This window comes from Solanum stenotomum, chromosome 6, assembly GCF_019186545.1.
Source record: "Solanum stenotomum isolate F172 chromosome 6, ASM1918654v1, whole genome shotgun sequence".
Classification (NCBI taxonomy): Eukaryota; Viridiplantae; Streptophyta; class Magnoliopsida; order Solanales; family Solanaceae; genus Solanum; species Solanum stenotomum.
In genome coordinates, this window is record NC_064287.1 from 60,550,856 (window position 1) to 60,567,179 (window position 16,324).

The window sequence follows — 16,324 nt, forward strand, 5'->3', positions numbered from 1 at the left end:
AAAAAATGTATATGATTTGAATCTTTGATATTCCAAAACACGATTCAAAAAATTTTAAAATGTGATTTGGAGCATAGGTTTATATTATTTAAAAAAAAAATGATTTATCATTTTAGATTTTGTAAAAAAAAAAAATCATGTTCGGCGTGAATTTGTACCATGTGAAAGTATTATGTTAACGAATAACTAGTTACTACTATTGTTGATTGATGGATCTTTATAAAATTATGTGTAGTTCAAATCTTGTAATTGTAAATAGTTATTTATATTTGTAAGAAAAACATGGAGATAGGCAATTTATCAATACATCATTTTAGGATATTATGATACTTTGTTTATGGGCTATAGTTTGTTTATTTGGCAAGATTGTGTAATTGAAGAAGTTTTGATGATTTTCAAAAATAAAGGTTTTTTCATGTTTATGAAAAGGATACAATTTCAAAATCCAAATTGCATGTTCAAATAAATCTTCAACTTCATACTAATTTGATTTAATATCATAATTTCAAATCGTGATACCAACGATAAGCAATCACATGAATTGTTCAACTCATTTGAATGAAATGCATGAATATATCCAAGAAAATAGAAAAGGTCTTACATCATGTGTTATGTATGTCTCACGCGATAGCGGATTGCACTCTTATAAATATATAAAGTTTCAACCAAGGTTTACATATAGCATGGCACATTTACCCATTTGTATAGTTTGTTCCTATTTGAATTGTCATTTTTTCGCACCTAAACTATCACCATATACGATCATTCTCTTTACACCGCACTGTACATATATAATAACACTTCACTATATATCTATCATAAATTTTTCTCTTATACAATATATAATGAGAGATTTGATTGTATGCATTAAAGCATACATTAACTACTAGCTATTCTCTTATCCTCTTTGAACTATCATCATATATGTAAAAAAAAGAACAAATGGTAGTTAATGTGTGTTGAAAGTTCACATGGGAAAATGGAACAAATTAAAACTGGAGTGTGAAACTCGTGAATAAATAATAATTCAAATATATTTTTGACAAGAAAAAAATTCAAAATAGTCTCTTATCTTTGGGTTAAGACTCAAAGTCATTCTTAAATTTTCACATGGAGCACTAATATTTCCTCATGTTTGCAATATTGGTGTACTTTTGCTCCTTCTCCAAATTTCTACCTATTTTTAACATTAATTTTGTCCACAATTTTGTGGATGAAATGTTTAATCGTCTTTTTATATATTTAGCAGAAATAATAATTCCATGTAGAGAAGGTGATAAGAAGAATACTTTAACTTGATCGGTAGAAATATTATTGCAGCTAAACTTAGAACTCTTTAACATAGACATTGCAAGAAAGAAAAAATTATACCATTGTCTGTGAAATTGACTTGATTAACTTCTTGAGTTTAGCTGCAATAATATTTATACTAAACAAAATAAAGTATTTCTCTTCTTACATTCTCCCACATGAAGTTATTATTATTTGTAATAAATATATAAAAAGGAGGTTAAACATCCCATACATAAATTGTGGATAAAATCAATGTTAAAAAATGAGAAAAATTTGGGGAGGACCAAAAGTGCAAATATGAGGGACTATTAGTGTTCCACGTGAAAACTTAAAAATCTCCGAGTCTTAATTCAAAAATAAGAGACTATTTTAGTTTGTTTCTCTATTTTGACTATTATTTTTTTTTCTTCTTAAACTCCATGCTCAATTAGACAAACATGCATAAAATACGACGACATGTATAGATAAAGAGATAGAAATGTCAAACGTAAACACCATGCCTTCTTATAAATCTTTCTCATGTGGTATATATGTATATTGTTTATTTGTTTATCCGCAAAGACGAATGACACACTTCTAAATATACAAAAAAATTAATGCTCTTACACTTTTCATTTTATCCGTAATGAACAACATTCATAACCACACAAATAGTAAAGTTTGTGAGCAAATCACTATTCAACTTAAAAAATTGATTAAATTTGTGCATATATTAGTAATAAAGAGATTAATTACGATGAAATTTACGTATTATATAATGCATATATTAGTTATGTAGCATTTAGATATTCATATATTAGTTGTTCCACCTTTATCATACATAAAACATTACATAAATTTCCTCATAACTATACATGTATTAGTCCAAATTTATAACTCGTAAATCAAACATCACACTAATATTACAAATGAAATAACTTATTTCCTAACTAGTTACAAAACGTGATATTACCTGCATAACTCACCTCCAAAACAATTATCAAATGATTCAAACAACAATTAATCCAGAATAATCCACATATGAAATTGGAAAAGAATAGAGTGTATACAAACGTTACCTTTATTTAAAAAATAATTTCACTTATTTTTACAAATTGAAGTTGAAATTATAAAATAAATATTTTCATTAATACAATAACATAGTATACTATTGTTGAAAAATCCCCCAATTCATTCAAGATTAACATAACCAACTCACCTCAGCCCTGTTTTGTCCTTCTTCCATCTTCCCCAGTGTTGACTGATTTCCTCCTTGTTTCCTCGGTGTGACCCCTCTAGCCCCCCACCCCACCCACCCACTCTTCCTTCCTCCCTTTTGGGGTCGCGCCAATTTCACTTTCTGTATCTGGGTATCCAGAATTTCAACCGGAAATCGTTAAAGGGAAGAGCTTTTTCGGTTTTTGTTGGATCAATGGCGACAGAGATGGCACAACCTGATGCTGAAGGGATCGATGGAGTTCGTATGACATGGAATGCTTGGCCTAGGACGAAAGTTGAAGCTAGCAAGTGCGTTATCCCAATTGCTTCATCGATCCATCTGATCCGTCCTCATACTGATCTTCCTACACTTCCTTATGTACCTCTCCGATGTAAAACCTGTACCGCTGTTCTCAACCCTTTTGCTCGTGTAGATTTCCAAGCCTTAATCTGGATCTGCCCTTTTTGTTTCCAGCGTAACCATTTCCCTCAACATTATTCCGGTATTTCTGAAACTAATGTACCTGGAGAGCTTTACCCTCAATTCACTACGATTCAATATACTCTCCCTTCTCAAAACCCACAGAGTTTTAATCCTAACCCACAAAACCCTTTACCGGAATCTTCTGTTTCACCGATTTATTTGTTTGTTTTGGATACTTGTATGTTGGAAGAGGAGTTGGAGTTTGCGAAATCGGCGTTGAAAAGGGCGATTGATATGTTGCCGGATAATGCTATGGTGGGGTTTATATCGTATGGAACGCAGGTTCAGGTGCATGAGTTGGGGTTTTCAGATATGTCTAAGGTGTATGTTTTTCGGGGATCGAAGGAGTTGTCGAAAGATCAAGTTTTGGATCAATTGGGGCTTGGTAGTGCGGGTGGAAGACGGACTGGTGGTGGCCCCGGGATGCAGAAGGGTGGTGGACAGATTGGGGTTCCTAATCTTGGTGTTACCAGATTCTTATTGCCTGCTTCGGAGTGTGAATATACCTTGAATTCTGTCGGTTTCAGTTGATAATAATTATCTTTTTGATTGATGTAGCAATGTAGCATAGTAATTTGTGTTGACTTGTTTTTCGTGCATGTTTTTGTAGTTGTTAGATGAATTGAGCACGGATCAATGGCCAGTCCCACAGGGTAATAGAGCGTTACGTTGCACTGGCGTTGCTTTGAGTGTAGCAGCTGGATTGCTTGGAGCTTGTGTGGCTGGTACTGGTGCTCGGATCATGGCCTTAGTGGGCGGTCCATGCACAGAGGGACCTGGGACGGTGAGCCTTACTATCTGTTTGCACTTATTTTTTGCTTGTCACATCACACTCCCAAAAATTACCTGTCTCCCCAACCCAAGGGAGAAAAGGTTCTGTTTGTTTGAGGTGAGGCTTATGATAAGGTTGAGATTTTCATGGCTGCATACGTCTAACTATGGTTTGAATGTCTATTTATGGTGTGTATGGGGTACTACAACAAGTGTTAGCTACTTTGAATTGTGGGGAATAATTTCTGGAAGAACAATACTTTTAATCAAAATGGAAAAATGGACTTCTCTTGCTTTTGGAGAAAGCCACTTTCCTTCACAAATATCCTAACTGCTACTCCTTCTTACTTGCTTCAATTAACATTTAGCATTATTATCGACCTGAAATACTCAAAATATCACTAGAACACTATCATCACTCTCAGCAGTTACTTTGCACAATTAATGTACCCACATTTTTGCCTTACCAAACACTGCAAGATATCGGAAATGTTTTTTCTCATGGTGAAATTTGGAAAGCATTTTTAATGAAATTTTTTCCTCCCCACCAAAACCATTCATAGTTTTAATCAAGGTAAATACACTAGGCAAGCTTTTTTGTTTTTCCATTGCATATAAATGTCGTGATACACTTGGAGATTCTCAGAAAGTATTGATAACTCTCGGAATTCACTTCCCTTAAATAACCTTGTAGCTTATTTTGTCTTATCATTAATGTAGTCAATGAAGTGGATTGACAACCATGAGGTCTAAGGTTCAATTCTTAGCAGAGTAAAAAAAAAAAAACAGTAGGTGGTTTCTTCCCATCTATCCTAACCTTGGTGGATAGAGTTATTTGGTACTTGTGCTGATGGGAGGTAGCAACTACCCTGTGGAATTAGTCGAGGTGCTCAAGATGGCTCCAACACCGTAGTTATTAAAAAAAATGGTCGCTCGCTGCTCTTTTTACCTTCTCCCAAGGTTCATGAAAGACTCAGTCACTCTGATGCTGGCCTAAATTTTGAGGCTAAAAACCATATTGTTGAAACATATTTGAGTCAGGAATACAGTTGCCCGCATCTTCACGAGACTGACACTTAATTAGATCCTTAATGAAGAAAAACCAGTTGTTTCCTTTTTTTGTCTCTACCACCATTAATTGCCCGTGTAAATAAAATCCTTACTACTGATGAATCTCAATGCCTTTTCCTTTTCTTTGACAAATCTCCTTGTTTTTTTGCAGATTGTGTCGAAAGATCTATCAGAACCAGTTCGTTCTCATAAGGATCTGCACAAGGATGCAGCACCCTTTTTCAAAAAGGCTGTCCATTTCTATGAGGAACTCGCAAAACAGCTTGTTAGCCAAGGTCACGTCTTGGATGTGTTTGCTTCAGCACTTGATCAGGTTTGTCTGTGTAGTAGCTTGGGCATGGTCAAATGTGTGTTATGTGCCATTGAATTATTTAAATGAAGGTGATGGTGTTTCACTAGTTACTAATCATGCATTTGATCCTGACATCTTTTTACAATTATGCTGGATTCTTAAAAGCTATGACATGCGTGTATTTTGACTGTACAAATGTTACAACATATGAGCATCATATGCTTGGTGTGTTATATTTGGACTCTTAGTGTGTTGAGTTCCATCATGTGTACATTTAGTTTATTTGCATATTGATGTGTTATTCATGTCAGGTTAAATGTTAGTTTAGACTGATTAATGCTGCCGGTGAATTGGCAGCAGATGATGTCATGTTTGGTTTTGTACTAATAATTTTGTGTTTCAGGTTGGGGTTGCTGAGATGAAAGTAGCTATTGAAAAAACAGGAGGATTAGTTGTTCTAGCTGAAAGCTTTGGTCATTCTGTTTTCAAAGATTCTTTCAAGCAAATTTTTGAATATGGTGAACAGTCTCTTGGACTGTCCTTCAAGTAAGCTTCTTGAGATAATATTCTGCTCTGTCTTATTTGCAAAGGACACTAATTTTGCTATGTTTTAAGTATGGTTGTTTTGAATGTGGAACCAAGTTTAACTTTATGTCCGGGACTTTTTCTAGCAAGAGGCACTAAAGTTAAAAGCATCTATGATATAAGATATACTTGTCTGGAGGTTGTTTTTATTTTTTGGGGTCCAAGTTGTATACCAGTGAGGGGACATTTATGTTGATAACTGTAGAGAATGGGTTAAAGTACTCAACATAGATGTAATTGTGAATAAAAAGGATGAGCCTTATTATAGAGGCTGTGCATATCTAGTACAGTTGAATTCAATGAAAAGATTGAAAGGAACTGATAAGATGGGACCTGATTATCAAACTAAAACTATATGTCCAACTTTCTTATGAGTAAAATTGGTGATCTTGATGGAAGTCGTCATAATCAAATTCAGCTCACACATCATTTCTTAATCTTAAAAAGGATAATCAGTTCTGTAATAAATGCAGTTCATAACTATTAATGATTTTAGTGGAAAAATTGAAAAAATAACGTGTTGGTACCTAATTATAAAGTTAAGGCTTGATGTTAGCTGAATGAAAGCTTTATGTCCAGCTTTCTTACCTATAAAAAGGTTGTTCCCCTGAAACATGGAGGTCATTATCGGAATGGATCCCTAGCTACAATCAGGAACAAGAAGAAATCACTGAAACTGGGTGGAGGGAGGCTCAATAGATATGGTTTGACACTACAATTTAGATTGATTGTGGGTGTTACACATTTTCCATTATACTGGTAACTAGACTGCTCATCCTTTGGCTAGATAGCGTAATATCTCAAAATACAGGACTTGATGTAGACTTAGCTAAAAGTTGAGTGCAATTGAATCAAGGATCCATATAGTTAATACCAACTAGTTGAGATTAAGGTTTAGTTATTGTTGCACTTATAGTGGGTCCAGGCAGAGACACCTGTGAGATTTGGAGAACCTTAAGATTTAGAGAATTCTTGAATTCAAAGACAAATTACATGCTAGTGTTAGAATGAAATATGCCCCAATAGAGCAGAAGATACTCATATATCCCAACTATTTTTTGATTGATAGTAGTTGATTGATGGATTGAAATTTCGAAAATTGCATACCCTATTTGTTATCTTTTAGTTTCATAGAAGCGCAGCGTGGAAACAACCAGTTGAAGTCCTCACACTCTAGTTGATCGATTTAGTTGGGTTAACACTCAAGGGACTTGACATAGTGGTTATGCCTTAGAGATAAAGTTTTGGTACACGTTTTGTGGTGTTTTCTATGTATACTTGACTTATCTTTCTACTTTAATTCATAAAAGTTCTCATTGCATTCTCCACAATGATAAAGTACAAAACCCTGAAGGACTCTCTCTCCCCACAGTCATCCTCAACATAAAAAGGATATACCATGGTAATTTGGAAACATTTGTTAGGCAAGTGATTCTCATGAATTGCAGCGTTACAGAAGTATGTATTTGAATTCATATTAGTTGTACTTTTTGCAGCATATGTATTGCTTGCATAATGATGTAGCGAAGAATTCTGACTCTCTACTGCTACTGCTACTGCTACAGTTGCATTTTATTTTATTTTTAATTCAATGATTTTGATACATTAAATTGTTTCAGTGGTACATTAGAGATCAACTGCTCCAAGGATATTAAAATTCAAGGGATAATTGGACCATGCACATCTTTAGATAAGGTTGGTTCACTAAACTTTTACATATTATCAGTAGTGGGTATTTTTACCTAAAGTTGCCCAGTTAAGTTCAAGTTTGGGAACTTATTCCCCTGCAAAAGAAAAGTTAACTCTTTCAGTTACAGTTTTGACAGTTGATATTGATCATTTGGTGCTATGCAGAAAGGACCTGCTGTTTCCAGCACGGTCACCGGTGAGGGGAATACTACAGCTTGGAAGCTGTGTGGTCTCGACAAAAACACTTGCTTAACTGTTTTCTTTGATGTTTCATCTAGTGAGAAATCAGACCCTTCAGGCAATATAAATCCGCAATTGTACATACAGTTTCTCACGAGGTACTTGGAACCCTAGGAACATTCACCTCTATTTCTTTCTTATCCTTTACTGTTTTTTCTAATAAATATTTTAAGCTGAAATTTTGTTAATGGATTGGTTACACTGTTTTTCTTCTTGAACAACTCTAGATAGAGGAAAAGAAGAGTTACTGTACATCTAAAATTTGCCGGCTTTGATGTAAATGCAGTTACCAGAGTCCTGATGGCCAAACAAAACTACGAGTCACCACCGTTACTAGAAGATGGGTTGATGCTGCTGTTAGTAATGAGGTGCGGCACTAAGAGTTTTGTGTTAGAAGTATCATTTGTTACATAATTAACTCCATTACTGTTCTCTTCTGTATAGCTCCAAACTCAAATGTATCTTTCCCCAAGCATAGAGTAATGTTACTTGTCTTTTAATTTTATTGCTGATTTCTGGTAATTTTTTGAGTTGTGCTTTGTGAGGCAGTTTTTTCCTAAAGGACAAAAGAAGAATTCGGTTAATTCCTCTGGCCCCACAAACAAGAAAACAGAGAAAGGAAACTTAAGAGATAGAGAGAGACTACATTATTCAGCCCATTTCAATATGAAATTGTTATGCTGAAAGAATCTTTTTATATTTATTTGAAGTCCTCTGAGGAGGGTTTCCTGCGAAGGGTACCTCGTCGAACAAGAATGTCCCGTTTGGATTTTGCTCTTGTTTCAAGTAGTTGAGGAATTGTATCTCATTGTTTGAACCTTTTGGGGAGCATACGAGTGTTTGTTGATCCTGACACTGCAAGAAATCTGTTTTTTTCCAGGAATTGGTGCAAGGATTTGATCAAGAGACTGCTGCAGTTGTAGTGGCTAGATTAGCTTCTTACAAAATGGAGATGGAGGTACCTTTTCAAGACTGTTATTTATTTCTGCATAAATTTTTACAGTACTCAGGGGGCAAGCTTGTCATGCTTTAGTAAATAGTGAAGTAACAAGGTCAGTTGAGAATGCTTGAAGTAGGGAAGAATTAGTCCTTAAAACATGAATCGTGGTAAAATATTACATTCGCTGATCATCTTGTGCTTGAACTTTATAATTTCCCACTTCTCATTTTTGTTTTTTTTGATAAATCCTGGCTAACTGATTTCAGGAAGATTTTGATGCCACAAGGTGGCTAGATCGTAATCTCATTCGTCTGTGCTCCAAGTTTGGTGATTATCGGAAGGATGAACCCAGCTCATTCACTTTGAATCCCTCTTTTTCATTGTTTCCTCAATTCATGTTTCATTTACGGCGATCCCAGTTCTTACAAGTAATATAGCTCAGGATGTTCTTTCTTATCTCAGTGTCAATAACATAACAAATTGATGTCATGGATGTACATGTTTCTCACTTAAGTATGTGTGTCACAGGTGTTCAATAATAGTCCAGATGAGACAGCATATTTCCGCATGTTGCTCAATCGGGAGGGCATAAGCAATGCTGCTGTCATGATTCAGCCAACGCTAACAGCATTTTCATTCAATTCACTGCCTTTCCCTGCTTTGTTGGATGTGGCATCCATTGCAGCTGATCGCATTCTCTTGTTGGATGCTTATTTTAGTGTAGTTGTTTTCCATGGAATGACAATAGCTCAATGGAGAAACATGGGATACCAGGACCAGCCTGAGCACCAGGTATGTCTCACGTTTTTCTCTTATCTAGCGATATTCTTTTTAATTTTTTGTGGTAGCTTCAGTCTGCTGTTGCTTCATGATGAAAGAGGAAGACTCGGAAATCTCTTCATCCTCAAGCATGCAAAGTTTGTGCTGTACTAGCATGATGTATTTTCATAAGGTGCCTGTGAAACAAAAATATGTATTCTTTTTTCCCTTTCTCCTCTTTTCAGGCATTTGCACAACTGTTGCAAGTTCCCCATGATGAGGCCCAAGCAATCATCCGTGAGAGGTTTCCTGTTCCAAGACTGGTAGTGTGTGATCAGCATGGCTCCCAGGTAAATGGTTATTTCTATTTAAATATTGTTGCCTTGTGAGCGCTCACATGCCTATTGAGAAGTAGGATCAATTGTAAGTTCGTCATTAGGGGATAACATCATTTTGCTCATGCTGGACAGGCAAGATTCCTTTTGGTAAAATTGAATCCATCTGCCACGTACAATAATGCAAATGAAATGGCAGCTGGATCAGACGTGATCTTTACAGATGATGTGAGCCTTCAAGTGTTCTTTGAGCATCTTCAGCGGCTAGCTGTGCAATCTTCTTGACCCAAGAAGAAAGATGGAGCTTTACTGTTAATGCTTGTCTCAATTATGTGAAAATCTCATTGAGTTTGCCTCATCTATCCTGCCAGCCTCTTGTCAGAAGTTCATAATTTTCTTCCTATCCTCCGTAAGATGAGAGGTCAGACCCAGATATTATATGGAAAACTAAGACTACATATGACATTCTTTCAGGTATGTGGAGGTACTTTTGCTTCCTATGAAAATAAACGATAGCTCGACTCATTGTTCTCTATAGTTATATTAGAAGGGGGGGTATGTTTTAAGTCAAATGGCGTGTTTGCTCCCTCGGGCTGTTGAACGAGAAGATAGTTTATGTCGGCGACTTCCTTTTTTTGTTAGTTATTACCAGGCAAAGAGTTTGTGTCTGCTTTTGTATTGAATCATAGTTGTAGTTTATTGGATTATGGCTTGTAGGATAGGAAGTTTTTGAAACCATTTGCTTATTTTGGATTTCATTCATAATTTAAGGTATATCTCATATACATCTGTAGACCACAATTTTGCTTCCTTTGTGTCATTTTAAGTATCTTGAAGCTTGTGTTGCACTTTTGCCCCTATTCTTTGTTGGTCTTGAATATATGCCCTTCATAATAAACAAATGTGAGGCATAAGTTTATATTTTCGTAACGTAAAATCTCACAAGTTATGCCTTTGCATGACTTCAGTTTCTAAAGAACTTATGCCCCACTAGGCTAAGGGTAAAAATTTAAGATGAACTTATTTGAAGGGAAAAATGTTTTGATTTTATGGTTTAACACACCTAAGATACTTGTGATTAAAGTCTATCAAGCTATTTATTATTTTCCCAATCATGTTTATTTTGCCCCGAATTATTTATCTTTTATCAGTACTAATCTCGATTGTTTATTACTAAAGATCTAAATAGATGGAAAAAAATAATCTTAACCCTTTTTTTTGTTTCTTCTAATATCTAAATTCAAACTAGTGTCTTATTATCATCACTAATCTCTAAACAAACAATTTTACTTACAAAACTATTAGGTGGAACCCAATAACTTACGTTGAATATATTGAATGATAATTTCTTAAATTTGTTAATTAATTTTATTTAGATACTCAAATTACGATATGATTCAATTGTATATCTAAATACATGATGAATTTTGTATTAGATTTATTCTATTCAAATTTTAGAGAAGTTTTACCTGTTTTTAAGTGTTCATTATGTAGATACATTAACTATATAAGATATGTCATTTACTTTTAATTATATAGTATATCACTAACCTCAATCTCAATTGGAACATGCTCAAGATTTTATAGGCTTATTGACACTAACATGTATAGTTAAAAAAAAAAGTGAGAATAACTTATCTATGTAATAAATGTTTAAAAACATTCACAAAAACATTTTTAAAAATTGAGTGGAAAGTGTCTAGCCCTTTGCATAAGAGACTGCTAATATGAATACTTTATTATTTATATGATGATGTGCTTAATTGACACGGACTATACGTCAATTTATCTAAATGAAATTTATTACGTAGTAAATATAAGTGTTATGTATATACAACAACAATAACAATTCTGTGAAGATCATAAGATATACAAAGATCATATTTTTATTACTAGAAAAGTTGTTTTGCGATTGAGTTTCGACAATTATTCTTCTTCGTTCAGGCTTGAGGCCGACAATGTAAACGAGCTAGTCAATGAAAACTCACCTTTATATAAATCCATTCTTTCCCATAAATATCCATTAGTGCCGTGTTTGTTTTCTCTAACATTAGTCAAATGAAGCAGCATCATTTCGTTATCATTTCTCTTACCGCCCAAGGCCATATAAATCCCACTCTCCAGCTCGCTAAAAACCTCTCACGCGCCGGTGCTCGCTGCACCTTCGTCACCACCGTCAATGGATCCCGCAAATTGAACAACCTTCCGTCCATCGACGGTTTATTCTACGCGTCTATCTCCGATGGAAACGACGACGGCGCAGCTAAAATGGACTTCGGTGATTACTTGAAACAGTTAAAGCGCGTGGGATCAGAAAATCTCAAAAAACTTATCGATGAACTTGCCGGCGACGGTCATCCAGTTACTTGCTTAGTCTACACATTTCTCTGGGCGTGGGTTGCAGAGGTGGCGCGTGGGATTAACTTGCCGTCTGCTTTTCTAGTTATTCAATCTGCTACTGCTTTTGCGATTTATCACCATTTGTTTAGCATCAATAACAATGGGGTTTACAGCTCTACTAGCGAAATTGAGCTCTCGTTCCCAATCAAATTACCAGAATTGCCCCTGTTTTCGCGCGATGATATTCCTTCCTTTCTACTGCAGAATGATCCTTACTCTTCTTTCATGATCCCTGTAATAAGAGAACACATACAAAACCTCGAACACGACCCTAATCCTCGTGTTCTCATCAACACTTTTGACAAATTAGAAGAGAAATCCTTGAAAATTCTCGATAAAATTGGGATCTGCTCAATTGGACCTTTGATTCCTTCTGCTTTTCTCGATGGAAATGAACTCGAAGACAAGTCTTTCGGATGCGATTTGTTTGAGAAATCTGAAACTTATTGCCAGTGGCTGGATTCAAAACCCGAAGGTTCGGTTGTTTATGTAGCATTTGGAAGCGTAGCAATGGTGAAAGAGGAGCAGAAGGAAGAGGTTTTGCAGAGTTTAATGGAAAGTGAAATGCCATTTTTATGGGTAATTAGATCTAGCAAAGAAGATGACAAGAAAAAGAATGATGAAATTTATGGATTGAATGGAAAAGGGATGATTGTTCCTTGGTGTTCACAAATGGAGGTAATGTTTAAATTCTTCCTATCTCTTTGAATTCATATGGTAATAGTTTGATCTGATACGAAGTTTAAAAATGAATCAAAATTTAGTTTTTTCAAAAATATGTTATAATGTCAAACGAGAAGTTAGGGGAGTTCTGATGCAACAATAAAGTTATTTCCGTGTGATTTATAGGTTACATGTTCGATCTATAGAAGTGGTCCTTAATGCGTTAGGGTAGATTGTCTATCGTACAACCTTTGAGTACACCCTTCTCTCTCCAGACCCTACGTGAACGTTTAATACTTTGTGCATCGAGTTGTCCTTTATAGGATGAGAAGTTCAACTCAAATCTATTTGATGTTTAAAATAGTGGACCATTTGTTTAGAAAGGACTAATAAGAAAATCGTGTAATTCTTATAGGTACTTTTTCATAAGTCAATTGGGTGTTTCGTGAGCCATTGTGGATGGAATTCAACTCTAGAAAGCACAGTAGCTGGCGTACCGCTGATTGGAGTCCCACAGTTAGCCGATCAAACGATGAACATCAAGATGGTGGAGGAGGTTTGGGGAACAGGAGTGAGAGCAATAGTAGAAGAAGAAGAAGGAGGAATTGTGAAAAGAGAAGAGTTAAAGAGGTGTTTGGAAATTTTAATGGGAGATGGAGAGAAAGGAAATGAAATAAGAAGGAATGTGAAGAAATATAGAGATTTGGCTATGGAATCTGTGAAAGTGGGAGGTTCTTCACATAATAATTTGAACGAGTTTTTAGAGAGTTTGTGAGGCATTTCGACCTCGGACTCGACTTGTAGAATTATACTGGATATGTTGTTAAAAATTTCCAAAAGACGGAGACAATGAAGAATTGGCCAAGACCCACAACGCGAATGAAGAGTTTCTTGGGTTGTAAGGCATTTCTAGTTCTTGGACTGAATTGATTTCTGAATTTTGGTGCATAAAGAATTGGGTAATTTGTTGAACTTATTAAGCTATTTATGTAATTTTGTTAAGTTATTTTAAATGTTAAATGATAGTTTATGAATAAATATTAAATTAGATTTTAACTTTTTCCAAATAGTACTAATATCTTAAGAGCTGTATGTACAAATAACTATTAAAAATATGCATAAAAAATCTAAATAATATTAATAATAAATTTAGTGTATAACAAGATACAAAATAAATAGAACAACATATATTAATCCATATTGAAAAATAAGAAACTAACTGATACTACTAATAAGGATACGGCGCTAGCTCCTTGCCTTTCCCATGTAAAGTGTTGTAACATTTGATTATCTTACTGACCTTCTATTTCCATACCTTTTATTTAGGGTCATATACTTAGTAAGCTGAAATCATGATGTCCTGCCTAATCAGCAATCACCTATTTAGTTCCTTTTTAGCTTAACTTTGCCTCTTTTAACTCTCACTACAATCAACCTTTCACACCTCCTTACTGATGTATCATGTATTTGTGCACCTTCTCTTCACATGCACGAACAATCTCAATCTCATTTTCCTCATCTTGTCGGCCACTGAGGTCATTCCCACTTTAACTCGTATAACTTCATTCTTAATCATAGCTCTCTTAGTATACCCACGTTCCATCTAAACATCCTTATCTCCGCTCCATTCATCTTCTGAGCGTGAAGTCTCTTGTCTGACCAACATTACCATACAACAGTGTTGATCTAATCACTTCTCTGCAAAAAAAAAAATACCTTTAAGTCTTAATAACACATTGTTATTGCATAGTAATTCAGACACAAGGTTCCATTTCACCCACTTTGTCCATTACAATATGCAACATTCTCATCAATCTTTTCATCTCCTTGAATTATAGACTCAAAATATTTGAAACTTCTTCTCTTGAATATAACTTGTGCATCAATCTTCACTTCCACCCCTTGGGTTATGTTGCTGAGTTTTCATAAATTTAAAATGCGAGGCTATATTTGCAATTCTTTATGGAAATAAGCCAAATTATAAAAGTGGCTAGAAAAACAAATTGCATATTTGAAGCTATAAATTTCAACCTTCTCCAAAATTTACATAAATTGATTTTTAAAAAAAGGTTGAATTTGGAAATCGTCTCTTCTCCGATTTCCGTCTCCGGCGAAATCCAGTCGGAAGTTCCCTTCCTCTCTCATTACTACAATAAATCCTCAATGATTTTGAAGATCTACTTTTTTTGGTTCATTAATTTCCATCATAGATTGTATACTTAACACTTTGTTTGGATGGTTGTTATGTATTGTACTCTATCATTTTAACGAATATAATAGTTTGATAGATTGTATTGTACTTCGTGTTAGTAATGTCACACATTCATAATTTGAAGTAGAGTATAGTGTACAACTACTATGGAAAAGGTAGAGTAAATGATAAATTAAAATTATTGAATAATAAGTAAAGTTAAAATGAGAAAAAAATATTAAGGTAACGATGCGATTACACTATATAATACAATAAAATCTTAAAAAACAATCAAAACAAATATTATATTTAAACTAACAGTACAATAGAATGTGTAACAACCATCCAAATTCTTTTTTCACAAATTTGTAATGCATATTTTAAAAAATGAAACTTGAGCTTTAACTCTATCTTAAAAGTTAGTATATATATATATATCTTAATTTTATATTATTTTCTTCTCTCACCAACTTAATTCCCTATATATGAGAATACATGTTTGAACCAAATTAATTAACATAACTGGTTTAGTAAAGAGTTGCTAGTTTCTCCATGATTAAAAAAGTTAGAAAAAGTAGTGCTAAGTACTTTTTCATATATCCTTAATCAAATGTCTCGAGTATGAGTGCTCCTAGATACAAAGTTAATTTTGTTAGAGAGCGTTTTACCCTCCCTTTCTCAATATGGAATTTGTCAAACGCTAATTTAAATTCAATCGAAGTCTAATATAGATATCGAATGGTAACCAAAAAGAAGTTGAAAAAGTAGGTAGTAGTGGTTGTGAATAAAGCATTGAATTTTTTAAATCAACCAACTTTCTTGAAAAATAATAATAAAAATTATTTCGTTTTCTTATGGTGTGTGAAGACTTCAATTTAAATACTATTTTTATAATATTTTTCAAAAGGATGGTGGTAAAATACGGTTGGTGTATGAGATTTTAACGTTTTAACAAATACATATTAATGTCTTACCTTAACAAAATTTAAAAAAAATTAAAAAAATTGTTGTTGGTTCATCACCTACCAAATGGGAAATCCAAAAATGGAATAAGAAAATGAAATTAGTCACATACTATTTTATGCATTATTTATATTGGGTGAATATCATGCAAGATAATTTTGATTAGAGAGGAATATCAAAATCTTTTTATAACTTTATAAATTTGTTTGCACTTTTAAAAACGAATTAAGTGGAAGTAAAAATGAAAAAAAAATGTAGTAATTAATTTATCATAAGTAATTTAAGATAATTATTTTTAATATTGTAGACAATTAAAACGGAATGGAGAGAGTAGTGGAAACATATCTCTCTCATGGTTTTAAGGATTTAAAAAGTCGTTTAGTCGGGTATAAGAACATCGTTGAATATGATGTATTGTTAGTAATACTGGTTATTAGTTATACTTGTATTA

At 34.1% G+C, this 16,324-nt stretch overlaps 2 protein-coding genes across 2 annotated transcripts; both read left to right on the plus strand.

Moving 5' to 3' along the window:
• The first annotated feature begins 2,504 nt into the window (after positions 1-2,504).
• Positions 2,505-10,441, plus strand: LOC125866618 (protein transport protein SEC23-like). Its single transcript, XM_049546901.1, has 12 exons — positions 2,505-3,490; positions 3,585-3,758; positions 4,968-5,129; positions 5,512-5,654; positions 7,313-7,388; positions 7,548-7,720; positions 7,909-7,990; positions 8,503-8,580; positions 8,829-8,990; positions 9,091-9,354; positions 9,567-9,671; positions 9,792-10,441. Exons 1-12 carry the CDS (start codon positions 2,705-2,707, stop codon positions 9,939-9,941), a joined length of 2,355 nt encoding a protein of 784 aa, XP_049402858.1. The 5' UTR covers positions 2,505-2,704; the 3' UTR covers positions 9,942-10,441.
• Positions 10,442-11,671: 1,230 nt separating this feature from the next.
• On the plus strand, positions 11,672-13,767 carry LOC125866633 (phloretin 4'-O-glucosyltransferase-like). Its single transcript, XM_049546929.1, has 2 exons — positions 11,672-12,734; positions 13,135-13,767. Exons 1-2 carry the CDS (start codon positions 11,715-11,717, stop codon positions 13,492-13,494), a joined length of 1,380 nt encoding a protein of 459 aa, XP_049402886.1. The 5' UTR covers positions 11,672-11,714; the 3' UTR covers positions 13,495-13,767.
• The last annotated feature ends 2,557 nt before the right edge of the window (positions 13,768-16,324 follow it).

Bases quoted from the DNA above. Each gene is read 5' to 3' on its own strand.
- LOC125866618 (XM_049546901.1), top strand. From the start codon at position 2,705: ATGGCGACAGAGATGGCACAACCTGATGCTGAAGGGATCGATGGAGTT. The intron at 8,581-8,828 runs GTACCTTTTCAA...AACTGATTTCAG, and splicing joins CTTACAAAATGGAGATGGAG to GAAGATTTTGATGCCACAAG. The intron at 9,355-9,566 runs GTATGTCTCACG...TCCTCTTTTCAG, and splicing joins AGGACCAGCCTGAGCACCAG to GCATTTGCACAACTGTTGCA.
- LOC125866633 (XM_049546929.1), top strand. From the start codon at position 11,715: ATGAAGCAGCATCATTTCGTTATCATTTCTCTTACCGCCCAAGGCCAT. The intron at 12,735-13,134 runs GTAATGTTTAAA...TAATTCTTATAG, and splicing joins CTTGGTGTTCACAAATGGAG to GTACTTTTTCATAAGTCAAT.